This window comes from Scardinius erythrophthalmus (assembly GCF_964197995.2).
Source record: "Scardinius erythrophthalmus genome assembly, chromosome: 8".
Lineage (NCBI taxonomy): Eukaryota > Metazoa > Chordata > Actinopteri > Cypriniformes > Leuciscidae > Scardinius > Scardinius erythrophthalmus.
Window position 1 is genome coordinate 29046563 of NC_138228.1, and position 17055 is coordinate 29063617.

A 17055-nucleotide genomic window follows, 5' to 3' on the forward strand; every position below is an offset into this window, starting at 1 on the left:
TGTTTCGTCAACTTTGGACAATACAGAGCTGGGCTTGCTGAACGTTTGAAACTTAAGTCTGGATCAGTACCAACTCTCTTTGGCTCAGCTAACGTTACTACACACCTCGAACAAGTAAGTCAACTAATGATATATAAGTGTGTTGTTTTACTGTTTATGGTTACCTAGATTGTTACACGTAGAATGTGGCTGTAGCATTAGCTGCAGTAAGCTGCTACTTGCGCTAACGTAAAGGTAGACAGCATCAAGTATGTGTGTGAATACACACACTGTAACGCGAGTGTTGTTATTTTGGATAACTGTTTTCCTGTTGGTTATATGTGGCGCGCGATATCCGCATTTCAAGATCGCAGAGCTTGATGTAATTGTAGATAAGTTACAGATCTCTGTGTACTAGAACACCTAGGCTCAAAAAACAGTTTTTCCCCCATGCAATCTCCAGCTTAAACAGCTAACGTTAACACAGCAATTAACACCGGTTTTATTATCAGCACGTGAGAATCAATACTTAATTTTTTTTTTGTTAAAAAACTTCAACTTCAACTTTTTTTTATAGAGCTGTACACAATGCACAAATAAGTCTGTTTCAGATGTATACCACAATATAATTAATAGATCTAATTTGAAGTATTATTGTTATTCACTAAACATGTTTATCTTCTATCTTCTTACAAGTTGCTCATATATGCAAAGTAATACATTGAGTACTAATTTGACCTTTTTGTCTTTATACAGGCCAGCACATCAAGTGCTTGCTTTCAGCTGCCTCTCTCAAGGGATGTTGCCTGCCAGACAGATGACCTGGAAACATGTACTGTAGGCACACAGCTATCCTTAAAGACTCTGCAACCCAAATTTAAAAGTGAAGGTATGTACCTACCACCTGTAAATGCATTTACTTTTGATTATTAGGTATTCTGCCATTTTTTCTTTGCTTTCAAGTGTTGTCATTAGACTTTCCTAATTAAATTATATTTGGGACGCAGGTGTTCAGGCAACTGTCTCCTGCAAAAATGTTGGCGTTGGGACGACCAATTCAGACCCTCTGTGCCTGTCATCGACACCTTTAAAAAAAACACACAAAAGACCTCGTCTAGATCTTGATGAACTGTTCGAGGACAATCCATTGGAGGGCAGCTCTTTAGTGGAAGCTTCAAGGGGACATGATTCCACTTATGATCCTGCAGACTCCATCGCTGCATCGTTATACTCTAGTCTACAGTCGTAAGTTACTGAGTGTTTAAATATATGTGTGGCTCGCATTCTAAGATAAAGGATTAGTCTCAGTGAGACTGTTGTTTATAGCATTCTTTTATGATTTTTTTATGTGCATAATAATTATTAAACCAGTTGAAAACAGGGTGATGGTTTACAGTTCAGTACAGACGAAAGCTCAATCTAAGTAAAAATGTTTTTTCCTTTCTCTTTGGTTTGATATAGAGAAGATTCATCCACTCCCACCCACAACAACAAAAAGTACATAGTGTATGAGAACTGCATCATGGACTTGTTTAATTTATGTCCGGTCTGCACGCGGGCATGCAATGTGAGGACCCAAAGGCTGGGGACATTCCTGTCTGTGAAGCAGCTGTGCCCCCATTGCACATTTTCAAGACAATGGAATAGCCAGCCTATCATTGGTAGCATGCCAGCTGGAAATCTGAACCTTTCTGTTGCCGTTTACCTGAGTGGTGCATCGTTCATACAAATCGAAAAGGTAAATGATGTACAACTGTAGTTTTTTTTTTAACTGAATTGCTTCGATTTAGCTCAAATTACATGTATTATTTATCCACCCACATTAACAGGTCTTCAATACAATGAAGCTACAGTTGTTTCGGTATAAAACATTTCGCCGCCATGCCAGAGCTTTCATTGAACCCGCAATTATTCACCACTGGAAAGTCTCACAGGATCTGAATCTGCAGCGGCTAAGTCAGGAGGAAAAAGTTATACTTGGTGGTGACATGAGAGCTGACTCTCCAGGTATTGATACTTCACTGTAATAGTGTATACATGGGTTACATATTGTTGGAAGTTAAAAGGAGTGAACTGAATAAAATGCCAGACATAATACTGAATGGTGATTACTAATGTCAATTTTTGAAAAAAAAAAAAACCAACAACAACAGGGTACTCTGCAAAATATGGGAGTTATACAATGATGGATCTCAATACTAACACCGTTGTGGACATTCAGTTGGTTCAGGTGAGTTGTCAAAAAATATGTTTTAAAGTGGTAATTGATTGCAATTTGAAAATCAAAGTCTATAATGCATTTTCAATTCACATATTGTTTTTCTGTGTTAACAGAGCAACGAGGTTGGTGGTAGCTGCCACATGGAAAAAGAGGGCCTGACGAGGAGTCTAGCATTAATGGAGTCGCGTGGCGTCAACCTTGATTGCATTGTCACTGATCGTCATCCACAAGTACAGAAGTTCCTCAGGGAGAGAAAAATAACCCATTACTATGATGTCTGGCACATGGCAAAAGGTATATTGTCAGTGCCAATATGGATCTGCTTGATGTCCATAGTCCATTATATCATACAAAATCTACTAGATAATCACCAGTGTTTGTGACACCCACGTCACAGCGGGTTGTTATGGGTTAACTAAGTGGAATGTATTTTGCTTTCATTGTAGGACTTTCAAAGAAGCTGGAAGCAATCAGTAAGCAGAAAGACTGTGAGATACTCAAAAAGTGGATGAAAAGCATCAACAATCACATATACTGGACGGCAGCTGGCTCAACATCCGAGCCAGAGAGAATTGCAAAGTGGAACGCAATCCTGAACCATGTTCGAGATGTCCATACACATGAGGATCCTCTTTACCCCAAGTGCGAGCATGCAATCCGCAAGACAACTGACAAGAATAAATGGCTCCAAGGAGGTATTTCATCAATATACAGGCTAAATGACAAAAAAATAAATGGACAACTACACAGTTATTTAGTCACTTTCAGAAATTTACCTGAGATCAGCACTGTAATATTCTGTACTGTATTGTTTTCTAATATATTTTCTTATTGTCTGCAGATTCTCAAGCTTTCAACAAGTTGGAGAAGTTGCTAACAAACAAAAGAATGCTGAAGGATGTTGCAAAACTGAGCCCCCACCACCAAACTTCATCGTTGGAGGCTTTCCATGCCGTCATCCTTCGTTTTGCCCCAAAGAATGTTGTCTTTACCTTTATTGGAATGCTGTGCAGGTAAAATAAAGTTTAGTTTACCGGTACTACGATATTTTAGGCTACGATTCCCAAAAGTATTGTCAATATCAACACGTTTTGTCTTGTATTTCCAGGCTCTACCTGGCTGCTATGCATTATAATGAAAATGCAGACCGACCACAAGCAGAAACAGAGGAAGGTGTACCTCTCTTCAAAATCTCCTTTCCAAAGGGTAGGAAGGGAGAGTGCATAGCTAAACCTCAAAAGACACAGCCGACCTTTGGTAAGGGTTAAAAATAAATTCAAACAACACATATTTTGGAATTCTCAAATGTATTTCTTTAATAAAAATAAATAATAATAATAATAAAAAAATAAAAAAACAATTGAAACGAAAAATAATATTTGTGCTTGTGCTTTATGATACAGGTTATGTTGCTAACCTGATGGACCTAATTTTTGAGGAAGTCTTTGTCAACCCTACGCCATACACCGATGCGCTGTTGGCCATCTCTGTCCCAGAGGACCTATCAGCGCAGTATGAGAAGCCGGACAAGGACGAGCTCATTGCCAGCTTTGTGTCAAGGTTCAAACGGGGGGCAGTTTAAACCCAACGTAGTGTCCTTCCTCATCAGGAAACACTGAGCGGATGCGCAGGACCACACAAGCTGGAATAATGACCCGGATTCTGCGTCCCAGGAGGCCCCAGCACCAGCTCACAAATGAACGATAGGAGAGATACCTGTAGCGACTGAACAGAAATTATTTATATTTAGTTTTGCAAAGATGTATTATAATGTTTATGTTTGCATCTTCAATGCTTGTTTTTATACAAGCATTCAAATAGCTTTTTTTTAAAAAAAGCTTGATTTTTATAGTTTCTTTTCCCTCTGATGTAAGTAAATCTTGACACTGCCTATACTATAGAGTGAAAATTAGGCTCAATGTTTGTTGGTGGAATAAAAAGTCAAGACTCAAGACAAGACTTTATTATTTTATTAACTTATGTAACAAAGCACAACTTACTGGTGTATTCCTCTCAAACGTAGAGGACCATAGTCAGCTTTGTATATTTGGCCAGCATTCTGCAAAGAGTAGACATTGAGGCAGACAGGCTCCAATCCAGGATGGTCAACCATACATGTGAGCTGTTCTTCGACCTCCCGTAGTCTTCTAGTAACCTAATTACAATTAGAAAAGGTAAGTGTCATTTTTGGCACAATTAGTTGTCAAATGAAGAGATAAAGTAGTTTCCAACTTAGTGGTGAGAATGCTACCTGAGGTATCTCCAAGCAGCAAATATTCTCAGCTTCTGTGGGCATGGTAGCACATTTTTCACAACGGCACCTGTACAAAAAGGTATATGTAATAATGGCAGAAGTCTGACTATATAATGGGGTGTGTATGTATGTGTATATATATATATATATATATATATATATATATATATATATATATATATATATATATATATATATAATTTATTAAAACTAACATCATAAAGTATGATTTTTTTTTTTTTTTTTTACTTTGAGGCACAGTTCGGTTCGGTACGTTTTCGATTAAGCAGAAAGAAAGAAATGGCAAATAAATTTCCTTGATTTTTTTTTTTTATTCTTTTTTTATTAAAACTAACATCATAAAGTATGATTTTTTTTTTTTTTTTACTTTGAGCAATTCTAGAGCTATAATTTATTCTTCTTAGGAGCATATAAAACAAAACAGCTCCTTGGAAAAAATTAAATGTAATATTGTAGTAGTTATAAACAAAGGTTTGTTATAGTTCAGATTAACATTTGAGGGCAGCAATTGTATTCATAATGTCAAAATAAAACCACCGTAATGTTATTTAAAGGCATTATAGCCTACTATTCCTGCCATTACGTTTGGTATTTGATGTCAATGTTGTGGTCGCGCTGGCGTCTCTACATTTGAAATAAAGAGAACCGAAAGCCTCGTACCGAACGGTTCAATACGAATACGTGTATCGTTAAACCCCTAATATATATATATATATATATATATATATATATATATATATATATATATATATATATATATATATATATATATATATATATATATATATGTATATATATATATATATATATATATATATATATATATATATATATGCAGGTGTTGAGTAGTGTTAAGTTAACTCTTGAGGAGTAAATCATTGCTTGTGTAACATGACTTCAATATATGAGTACATGGAGAACTTTGTCATTAAAAAATAATCCACATTACAATCTTCTCTAAACTAGAAATATTACTAATATAGATGCTAATACAGCTTTAAACAATAGCAAATCACAGCGACATGAAAAACAAACAGTAGGTTAGCGTTAGCTACATGATAATAATTGTAAACCATCCGCATAAAAGTACCGTATCCAGACATAATATTTTAAACTAACCATTCGGAAACGTCCTGCTGGAGCCGCTGAGTTGCAACTTCTTCATCCGTCGCTTCTCCATCTGGATCGGATTCAGGGTCAAACTGAAATGCTTGAACGACTGCGTGTCTTCGTTCCATTGCATTTATCAACGTAAACATGTGTGGTGGTACCGTTGCCGCAAGATGGTCAAGGCCACACCCACCCTCCACCTTGCGCCGCCTTTCTCCTCCTCATTAGCATTTAAAGCTACAGACACCGAAACGGCCTGTCTGAAGGAAGCTCAATTTGGGACTGGCTTATAGTGGCTATAATTCTGCACCGAGGCTGAATTTTTGAAAAGAGATTTCAGATACAGTACTAGGGACCACTAAGGCCTATATTAAAGCCTACAAAAAGTAGCATGTCATGGGACCTTTAAGATTGGCTACACTTTTCTAGGAGTAAATTGGCATGAATATTCCCAAAAATAGACCCGACATGTTCTAGATGTCACAGAGATGAGGCCACTCTGGGTCATATGTTCCGGACATGTCCAGCTCTAGGACCATTCCGGTCTGCTGTGTTTTAGACATTTTCATATATTTGTGAAAAAGGAGATACATCCTGATCCAACAATAGCAATATTTGGAATGACATCAGAGAATCTCTCACTACCACCGGGTCAATCTGACGCAGTGGATTTTTCTTCTTTGTTGGCCCGAGGGCTTATACTCCCTACAGTGGAAGTTGAACAAACTACCAACACATACCAATTGGGTAGAGAGTATCATGACATATTTAAAATGAGAGAAACCCAAATATATTCACTCAAGGCTCTGTTAACATATTTTGTAAAGTCTGGAGACCTTTCCTTTCATAATTTGAGGAGAGATTTGTTCCAAACACTAATTGTAGGCTCCCCCTAGTCAGAAACCATAATTACACCTAATTTAACAGTATGTTACATCATGTGTTTGTTCATTGTCTTTATTGTTGAGATCAGTTAAACATGTTTTTTTTACACTAAAAGGGTGTAGCTTCCACCTGTGTATTAATTAAAATGTTTTTTATTTGTGTTTTTATGTTTATGAAGCCTTGCTTCCGGCCAAGTACAAGTCACTGGAGCCTTTGCGTCAGGCTTTTTTGCAGGATGCAACATGTCACTAATCCTCATGCTTTGTGTTTCTTCTTTCTGTAACTTCAGTTTGACTTCACCCCCCCCACCCCCCCCCCACCCCCACCCCCACTGCAAAAAATAAGTGAACAAATACAAGGACAAGCAAAAAAGTAGCAGGCCACTAAGTTCTTTATTCCAGTCATTTACAAGAACCATTAAGTTGTAAAACAACTTTACTTGTTATAAATGGTTGACAGTTAATGAAAACACAGTGAAAAGTGTTATTTTCTTTTCTTCAAATAAAAACAACAAAGTTAGTACACTTTTACATGGGTAAAATAGAAATAGGCAATCAACAAACATGGCATATATATTTTTTTTCAATAAATAAGGCCTTTTTCTATATTTATTTTGCTGCACTGGAATAGCTTATCCAATGATAATAGCTGTAAAATTGTCAGGTTAACATCTGAAACTGAAGGTACCACATGTGTTGTTGAGCGAGGCTAGGTGACAGATTTGATGGCATTTCAATAATCGATTATATTCATGTATCACATGTAAATTGGTAAATTCTGTTAAATTTACATGAAAAACAATCATTACCTATCTTTTGACAACAGAGTTTGTATTGTATTTAGAGCAGGGGTGTCCAAACCCACTCTTGGAGGACCACTGCCCTGCAGAGTTTAGCTCCAACCCCAATTAAACACACATGAACCAGCTAATCAATGACTTACTAGGCATACTAGAAACTTGCAGGCTGGTGTGTTGAGGCAAATTGGAGCTAAACTCTGCAGGACAGTGGCCCAACAGGAGCAGGTTTGGACACACCTGATATAGAGCAAGCATAATGTGAAGCCTACTCTGCATTCCCTATCATATCTAGTTATTCTCTTTCCCTTTTTGACTTAATGCTGTGAGTAGCAGTCCCTAAAAACTATCCTCTGATAAAATGTAGTACTATTTTATTTCTTAAAATTTAGATGTTGTTTTGACCATCATATGTTGTTTTGTATTTTTATTAGGCTTAAGCAGGATTATGTAACATTTCGGTGTAAATATGCAGAACAGTAAACCAAAGCTTGAGGCTAAAATTGCAAATATCTCCACAGCTACAGTAAATTTTCCAGGAGAACTGACATAAACTGGAATAAATGTGATCCAAACAGCACAGAATATGAGCATACTGAATGTAATTAGTTTTGCATCATTGAAGTTATCAGGCAGCATGCGAGCCAGAAAAGCCAGAATGAAGCACAAGACAGCCAGTAGGCCAATATAACCCAGGACAGCCCAGAAACCTATAGTAGATCCCAGACTGCACTCAAGAATGATCTTTTCCTTATAATATTTCATATTTTTGTTGGGAAATGGAGGAGAAATTGATACCCAAAGCACACAGATAAGAACCTGTATAAGTGTAAAGGCAAGAACACTGAGTAGTTGTTGTGCAGGCCCAAACCATTTCATGACATTACTTCCTGGAAGTGTAGCCTTGAAGGCCATTAACACCACTACTGTTTTCCCCAGAACACAGGAGATACAGAGGACAAAGGTGATCCCAAACGCTGTGTGACGCAACATACAAGACCACTCAGTGGGCCGACCAATGAAAGTAAGTGAACAGAGAAAACACAAAGTCAATGAGAAGAGCAGCATGAAGCTCAGCTCTGAATTGTTGGCTTTTACTATGGGGGTGTCCTTCTTGCTGTAAAACAGGATGGCCACCAGTGCAGTTAATCCTACTCCAAACAGAGAGAAAAAGACTAGCACTATACCCATAACTTCTGTGAATGACAGAAACTCTACAGGCTTTAACACACATTTATTTTTCTCAGCATTAGACCAGTATTCCCCTGGACACTGCTTGCAGTTATTTGAATCTGGAAAGGAAGTTGTGTTTACTATAGTTAGAGATTAAAAAGAAAACAGTTTTATTAATGAACTCCTTTGATGATAAACTGCACCCTGAACAGTAGAAGAACACTCAATGAGCCACTAACCATTTTTCTTTGGAATATTGAGATGGACTGAAGATTACCTGTCTCATTACTGATTTCTCCTTCTGCACATGGAATACAGTCATAACAGCAGACAGGTCTTCCTTTCTGTGCAGCCTTCCTAGTGCCTGGAGAACAGGTCTCACTGCACACAGACCTTGGCTTCTACATGGAAAATTACATTATACATAGTTATCTATACTGACTCTGAAATGAAAATAAATACCAAGTTCTGTCTTGAAACTCTAGGCGCCCTATCATACACCCGGTGTAACGTAAGTGTTTTTTGCTAGTTTCAGCCCGACGCAGTTATCATTTTCACGTCCCGCTTGCAAATTCCGCCATGGCGTGAGCGCAACTGGCTTTTAAAGGGAATGGGAGATGAAACTCTGATTGGTGTATTGCATATTATGCCCCCCCAAAAAACACCCATTACTCAATAAAAGAATAGGGACAACCCTTTTAGACCATGCGCCGGGTGCACAGACCATTGTTCCCGTCGTTAAACTAGCCAAAGTGGATTCGGACACGCCCTAATTGCCATGCGCTTTAGACCATGCGTTTAGATTGTAAAAATAGGGCGCCTAGATGGCGCTGACTGATAGGTCCTTAACCCACTTTGGTAGTGATCACAACGTTATCTACATAGCACTGCTGATTGGGTACTTTTGCATCAGCCGCCAATGAGCTGCGGCTCAACATTCAAATACTGGTAGTGTTTGCTTTAAACAGTCTGCAGCATGCTTTCAGAAAACCCTCCATCTTCCCCAGCTCTGACTGTATAGATCTGCTACAGGGGTTATGTCATGTACTCTATGTTATATGAGCAGCAGCAGCATAAAATAATGCAAATAATTGCCAGTATTTTTCAGCAGAGACTAGAACATCTTTGAAGCATAAAATGACACAAATGCTAATTGGTAACTAAAAACGCCAGTATGTTGTAAATACGTCTCCAGAACAAAACAACAGTTTGAAAAGTCTGTTTTCAAAAATCAGCACACTTAGTAATGCTCTCTGCGGCTTCCTTTATCAGCTTTAGTTATTGCTTTCCACCAGCAACTTTTTTTTTTTTTTTTTTGGTTCAGGTAATTAAATTGTAAATATGAATGCCACATTAGTTAATATCAGTCAAGCAGTATTCAAATGTGAACCTTTTGTGTGGGAAAACCCTTTAGGACTAACCGGTTATTGCCATTTACCTCCAGTTTTTCTCTAGCCCAGATTATGTTTTTAGTGTTAATCACAAAGCGCTGGTCAGGAGGTAGAGAGGCATCATAGTATCCCACTGATTTGAACTGGAGTGATCCATCTGTTTCCTGCTGCCAGTTCACAATTTCATACTGGGCTATTGCGCCACCAGTGCTGTCAAACCACACATGGTCTCCTGTCTTTACAGTGAAATTAACCTTTTTCAGAGCCTCAACCACCTAAAAAAAAATCAGACAGTTTTGATATATTATCATTTTAACAAAATGTCAGACAAAATTGGAGCCTCTTTCACTCCTTGTCTGATTTTTATTTATTTTTATTTTTTACCTGCTGTGGTTGTATTGTCAGGCCTTTTTCACAACCTTCTTGTCCTTTGCACTTGAGTAGACTGTGTAGTGAATGAGCCACTGCATAAACTGCTTTGTAGACATAACTTAGAAATCTTTGTTCGAGCACATCTTCGTTGTAGTTTTTCACCACAAATAGATCCTGATATTGACTGCAATTTATTTCAGCACTAGAAGAGCATGGAAAAGCTGTGTCCCAGAATGCTTTCCTAGCATACTCTGCAAACCCTTCAATTTGGAGTTTTTTCACTGCAAACCCCAGTGACCCTCCCAGCACATGAAAACTGTTTGGAGTCATCAAACTTTTTGCAGTTATCCATGCCTCCACACCTATCATTTGGAGGCCTGTAATGTTCTGAATAGTTAGCTGCTCAAGTAGACTTTTCATCTCAAATCCAGTAAGAAATGCAACAATTACTTTAGAGGTCCCTTGTTGTATCATGTCTGCCACGTTTCTGATTTTTTCAGACTCTGTTCTCAGGAATTTCATAGAGTACTCCACACAAATCCCCTCTTCTTGGGCTGTTTTTAGAAATATGGCCATTCCATAGTTTCCATAGTCATTGTCACTGTTCACAGCTCCCACCCAAGACCAGCCAAAGTATTTGACTATGTTTGCAATTGCTTTACTCTGGTGGTAATCACTAGCAATAGTCCTGAAGAAAGATGGATAATCTTTCCTGTTACTCAGACACTCACATGTGGCTGTGGGACTTATCTGGGTGGTAGGTGAGACAAAAACACAGATACACATCAGTATAATCATTATAGTATCAGAATTATTTTTAAATGTACTTGCTCCTTACCACTGGAATTTTAAAAGGTCCTGTAGTTCTGGACAGAATCACTGTGTTAGAAGACTCTGTTTCTCCTATGATAGCATGTATAAGAGACTTTCCACTGCATCTGTCTCCTGTTGCAAACTCTGGACCATTCATGAATGCCATAGTAGCACTCATTGAAAACAGTCTTGAACCACAGGTATCATAAATTTTATAGCCAACAGAAACATTTGGGAGCAAACTTTTATTTTTGTTAATCTCTTCAATGGCAAAGATCATGGTTTGAGCTAGCCGGAAATCTTTTATATTCACACTGTGAAGATATTAAACCATCATGGTAAATAGCAAATAATAAAGAATCAGATTAATAAGTTTTACTTTTACATTAACTTGGCTTATACTTAAAACACCATAATATTCCAGATGTTATTTGCTGTTATAAATAAAATTTTGTTGATTACCTGCAATCCAGTTTTAAATAAAGAAATATAAAGAAGCAAACCTGGAGCATGACAGTAGCTGGGGTTTTTGTGTAAACCCAAATAAAGGCAATGAAACTTCAGTGTGGATAACAAAAATAGCTCCAATAACTATGTCTCCATCCTTGGAAAGCAATGGATACTTAGTGTCTCCCATCGTGCGGCAAAGAGTGTTTTCTGCCTTTGTATTTAGTTGATAGAAAAGCAGGAGTGTGTAAGGAAAGATAAGCATCCCAAAGACTGAGCTCTACTGTGACTTCCAAATATAAGTGACCTGATACATCATTTAGCACTTTTATAGACATAAGTATTATGGATAAATGATTGTGAACGTAGCTAGTTACCTCATAGGGCAGGACATAATTCAAGTCAAGCAGGAAATGGAGTCGAGTCAAGCCAATTCGATTTTTCAATTTTGGTACTGTCACTGTTACCAGCTTTGCAGACCTGCCAACCTGTACGCATTTTGTGTAGCGGATACGCATTTTGACCTCAAAGTACACCGGTACGATTTGTCACTGTAAACTACACAAAAACCTGGTAGTCCTAAAATCAAGCAACAGCAAAATAAGCGGAGTTTGACCAATCATAGCATTGGGTTCATTTCCCAAATAGCAAGCAGGGATGAGTAGATGACTGCGGTCAAGTGGGCCGCGCAATGAAAATTGATTTTAAGACTCTATTTTCTGCTATTTTCCATCTTATTAGGACACAAATAATAAAATGTCATGATTTTTTTTTAAACATGACTTTAAATTTTGTTTATTTTTTATTATTTTAGTGTTTGTAGGCCTATGTGGCAAGGCGGGTGACGTAGTTTAGTTTCATTGGCTCATTGGTGCATGATTGTCACCCACCATAGCCTATTGGAAGTGGCACTGATGGTATTTTAAGGCTGGAGTTAGATCGCCTGGTGTGCGTCACGACTAGGACTGCCCATACTGAGCGCGCTGGTGTAGACGGTGCGTGGTTTCTCTTGGTTTGTAGCTGTTTGGCTAATAGATGTGAGCATGTGGATTTTAAATGTAGATTTTCTCTTTTCTCAGTGCGTTTTATGCCTGGTTGGGTCATAGGCTGTCCACTGTATGTCAGGTATGTGCCGGATTCTTCCTTTCCTACTGTTATTTTGGCGTCGGGTGATTAATTATCTGTTTAACTCTTAGCCGTGAAATCAGTGAAAAGTCTTCCTGCATGTTAATTCATTATGAGCTGTGAGCGACTATACACTATACACACAAGGAATTGCTTTGGGTAAGCGTGATCCATCTGCTTCCTCTTTTTCACAAGACAAGTATTTAATTAAGAATTTCTCTTTCTTAGTGCGCTGAGCTGTCTTTCCCGTCGCGTTTCTTGAAGGCGGAAGTTTATCCGTTGTTAAAGGAGGACGCGCTGCTGTTTTTCCTTTCCCTAATGTTTTTCATTTCCCTGCTGTTTTTGGGGCTGGTTTACATCTAGGGCACTATTAATGTCATCGCTCGTGCCCTGATAAATGTTTCCACGCTAGTGTTGGGGAACTCTGATTCTGGGACCTGCTTCAGTGAGCATTTGAACTGTTGCATTCATTTCATTTTGTGTGGTGTTTATATTGTTGTTTATTAGTATTTTGTTTTGTATATTTTCAATAGTTTAAGTTTGATATTGTAATAGTGTTTCTTTATAAATGTTTTTGTTTACTTTGATGGAAATATCTCCACTGTATTATTGAATTGAATTTGTTTTGTTTGCTTTGGTGTATTCTAGGCACTGCTGGCCCGATGCTGGGAGGCTAGCTAGCTAGTTTGGAGTATTGCAGGTGGTGGTGCAGTTGTGTGGAGTGCAGTGCTGCTTGGATTCACCTCTCACTGTGTGTGCGTGTGTGTGTGTTACACAAATCCACAGATAGGGCCTTCACTCCATCTAGCCTGCCCCTGCCGCTGGAAAGCCTGTGTCTTTTATTATTTCTTTTGTTTATATTTTTGTTGAGTATTTTCAAATTGATATCTTTATTTTGTCCAGTACACAGAGTTTTTGAATGTGACAGTGCTTGATTATAACCTGACATTTGACATTGATTATCATTGAACATTTTAACTATTTATGGTGATTTGAAATTTATGGTGATTTGAATAAAGTCTTTTTGTACATTGTTCACACGCCTCTCTCGGATTACTTCAGCCTACGAACCTGTGTCCCTTTTTTTGGTTATTTCCCCGTTTCTTTACGGGGTGGCGTAGTCGGATTGTATTTGGGTGTGTTCAAACGTACTTACAACGTTGACCCCCCCCCCCCTCCCTCAGCATTGCCACATAGGCCTATATATGATTTACATTAATTATTACATAATTTATTCATGTTCATATTAATGTTAATTATTATACATCATTATTAATGTTAATTTTTAATGTTTTTTTATATATATTATACATCAATTATTATACTTTATTAATTAATGTTAATTAAGTTGGCTTGAGAGAGCCAACTTAGTGATATTGTGCTTAAACTTATTATTATTATTATTATTAAGTTGGCTTGAGAGAGCCAACTTACTGAAATCCTATTTAAACTTATTAAGTTGGCTTGAGAGAGCCAACTTACTGATATTGTACTTAAACTTATTATTAGTGGTGCTTGCTGAAAGAAAGGCATCACTATTGTTATCCTCCATACTTATTATTATTAGTGGTGTTTGACAAAGTCAAGGCATCACTAGTGTTCTCTTGCATACTTATTATTATTAGTGGTGCTTTTTGAAAGCATCACTATTGTTATCCTCCATACTTATTATTAGTGGTGCTTGCTGAAAGCAAGGCATCACTATTGTTATTGCTCATACTTATTATTCTTATTAATGGTGCTTGCTGAAAGCAAGGCATCATTAGTGTTCTCTTGCATACTTATTATTATTCTTCTACTTCTTATTATTCCGGACAAAATTTGGCGCGTAACTCGCCCCGCACCGTTTGTCACAGACCCCTGAGTGAGGTGTCAAATCGACCGGCTCATTGAGGAGAGGTGTGCTATGACTTTTATAAGCGATCGGGGGGGCGGTGTTCGCCCCAGGGGTGAAAAAGCGTCCCAAAAAGTCCCAATGACTTAACATTGGGACGAACTTTGAGCACTCGTAGCTCGGAGCGAGGATTTCGGAGAAACGTGTGATTTGCCACATTTGAAGAGGCTGACAGGCTCTGTAAGAACATACCTCACAATGGGGTAAAAGTTGCACCCCTGGGGGGCAGGAGCGTCCCAAAGTTTCCCATTGACTTACAATGGTGTAGGACGGCCCATGAAATGGGCCGTCCTACACATTGCATAGGGATTTTGTATTGAACGTAGCTCTGGATCACAGTGTCAGAGAGACAAGGGGGCGGGCTCATTTTAATCAGACGACCAATCAGTCTCTAAGGATCATTGTGAAGCTATCAAGCCACGCCCTAGCAACCATTTAGAGCACCTTAGCAACAAGTCCCATAGACTTCCATTGAAAGAGATCAAAGGGATATCTCCGGACTGAATTGTCATAGAAACATGGGGGTGGTCTCATTTGACTCGGGAAAGCAAACAGCCAATCATGAATCACCTCAACACTTCCTAGCCCCTCCCTAGCAACCATTGTCGAACACCTTAGCAACCAAAATCCAAAGAGGGATATCTTCCATTCTGAATGTCACAGAGACATGGGAGTTGGTTTATATCATTTATAGTGACAAGAAGCCTTTGCAGTTTCATCATTGGCAGCTGCCAAGCAACTCCATAGCAACCAAACAGAGTACCCTAGCAACCATTTTACAAGATCTATATCTCTGCACCAGAACATCATAAAGAGATGGGGTTAAGACAAGTTTGACTCAGGGCAGCAAACAGCCATTCATGAGACACCACAACACTTGCTAGCCCCGCCCTAGCAACCATTGTCAAGCACCTTAGCAACCAAAATCCATAGAGGGATGTCTTTCATTCTGAATGTCACAGAGGAATGGGAGTTGGTTTATATCATTCATACTGACAAGCAGCCTTTAGAGTTTCATGATTGGCAGCTGCCAAGCCATTCCCTAGCAACCAAACAAAGTACCTTAGCAACCATTTTGCAAGACCTATTTCTCTGCATCAGAACATCGTATAGAGATGGGGGTTGGCTCTTTTGACTCATACTAGCAAAGAGGAATTCCAACATGCTACACATGCTAGCTGTGAATAGCTACATGCTAATAGCGATTAGGTAAGTGCTAAATCATGCCAAGAAAATGCTAAGAACTGCAATAGTAATCATCAGTGACAACTACCAACCACTTAGTAACACCATAGTAACCACCCATAATACCTTAGCAACCACCCTGAACACCCTAGCAACTGCCAGGCAACCGCCTAGCAACCACCCAAAATACCCTACCAACCACCTAGCAACACCATAGGAACCACCCAGAACACCCTAGCAACTGCCTAGCAACGCCCTAGCAACCACCCAGAATACCCTAGCAACCGCCTAGCAACACCATAGCAACCACCCAGAACACCCTAGCAACACCCTAGCAACACCCTAGCAACCACCCAGAACACCCTAGCAACTGCCTAGCAACGCCTAGAAACCACCCAGAATACCCTAGCAACCGCCTAGCAACACCATAGCAACCACCCAGAACAACCTAGAAACTGCCTAGCAACACCCTAGCAACCACCCAGAACACCCTAGCAACTGCCTAGCAACCACTCAGAATACCCTAGCAACCGCCTAGCAACACCATAGCAACCACCCAGAACACCCTAGCAACTGCCTAGCAACACCATAGCAACCACCCAGAACACCCTAGCAACCACCTAGCAACGCCCTAGCAACCACCAAGTATACCCTAGCAACCGCCTAGCAACTACCCAGAATACCCTAGCAACTGCCTAGCAACATCATAGCAACCACCCAGAATACCCTAGCAACCGCCTAGCAACACCATAGCAACCACTCAGAATACCCTAGCAACTGCCTAGCAACGCAGTAGCAACCACCTAGAATACCCTAGCAACCGCCTAGCAACACCATAGCAACCACCCAGAACACCCTAGCAACTGCTTAGCAATGCCCTAGCAACCACCCAGAATACCCTAGCAACCACCTAGCAACACCATAGCAACCACCTAGAATACCCTAGCAACCACCTAGCAACGCCGTAGCAACCACCCAGAATACCCTAGCAACCGCCTAACAACACCATAGCAACCACCCAGAAAACCTTAGCAACTGCCTAGCAACGCCCTAGCAACCACCCAGAATACCCTAGCAACCGCCTAGCAACACCATAGCAACCACCTAGCAACGCTCTAGCAACCACACAGAACACCCTAGCAACACCCTAGCAACCACCTGAACAACATGAATAAGCCATATCTCAGCACCAGAACATCGTACAGACATGTTTGTTGGCTCGTATGCAATCATGTACCACATTCTAGCAACCGAGTGGCGAGTTTTGCCACTGCAAGCACCATTTCACATTTTCTTCAGGAAATGTACATTCTAGTTATTAGTGGTGCTTGCTGAAAGCAAGGCATCACTATTGTTATTGCTCATACTTATTATTAGTGGTGCTTGCTG

General features: G+C 39.3%; 1 protein-coding gene across 1 annotated transcript; it reads right to left on the reverse strand.

Annotated features, from left to right (window-relative positions):
- Positions 1–7647: 7647 nt before the first annotated feature.
- Positions 7648–11727, reverse strand: LOC308694458 (extracellular calcium-sensing receptor-like; the record flags this gene model as incomplete). Its single annotated transcript, XM_081372004.1, has 6 exons — positions 7648–8558; positions 8717–8840; positions 9878–10105; positions 10215–10952; positions 11041–11329; positions 11519–11727. 6 exons carry the CDS (start codon positions 11725–11727, stop codon positions 7648–7650), a joined length of 2499 nt encoding a protein of 832 aa, XP_081228130.1.
- Positions 11728–17055: the final 5328 nt, after the last annotated feature.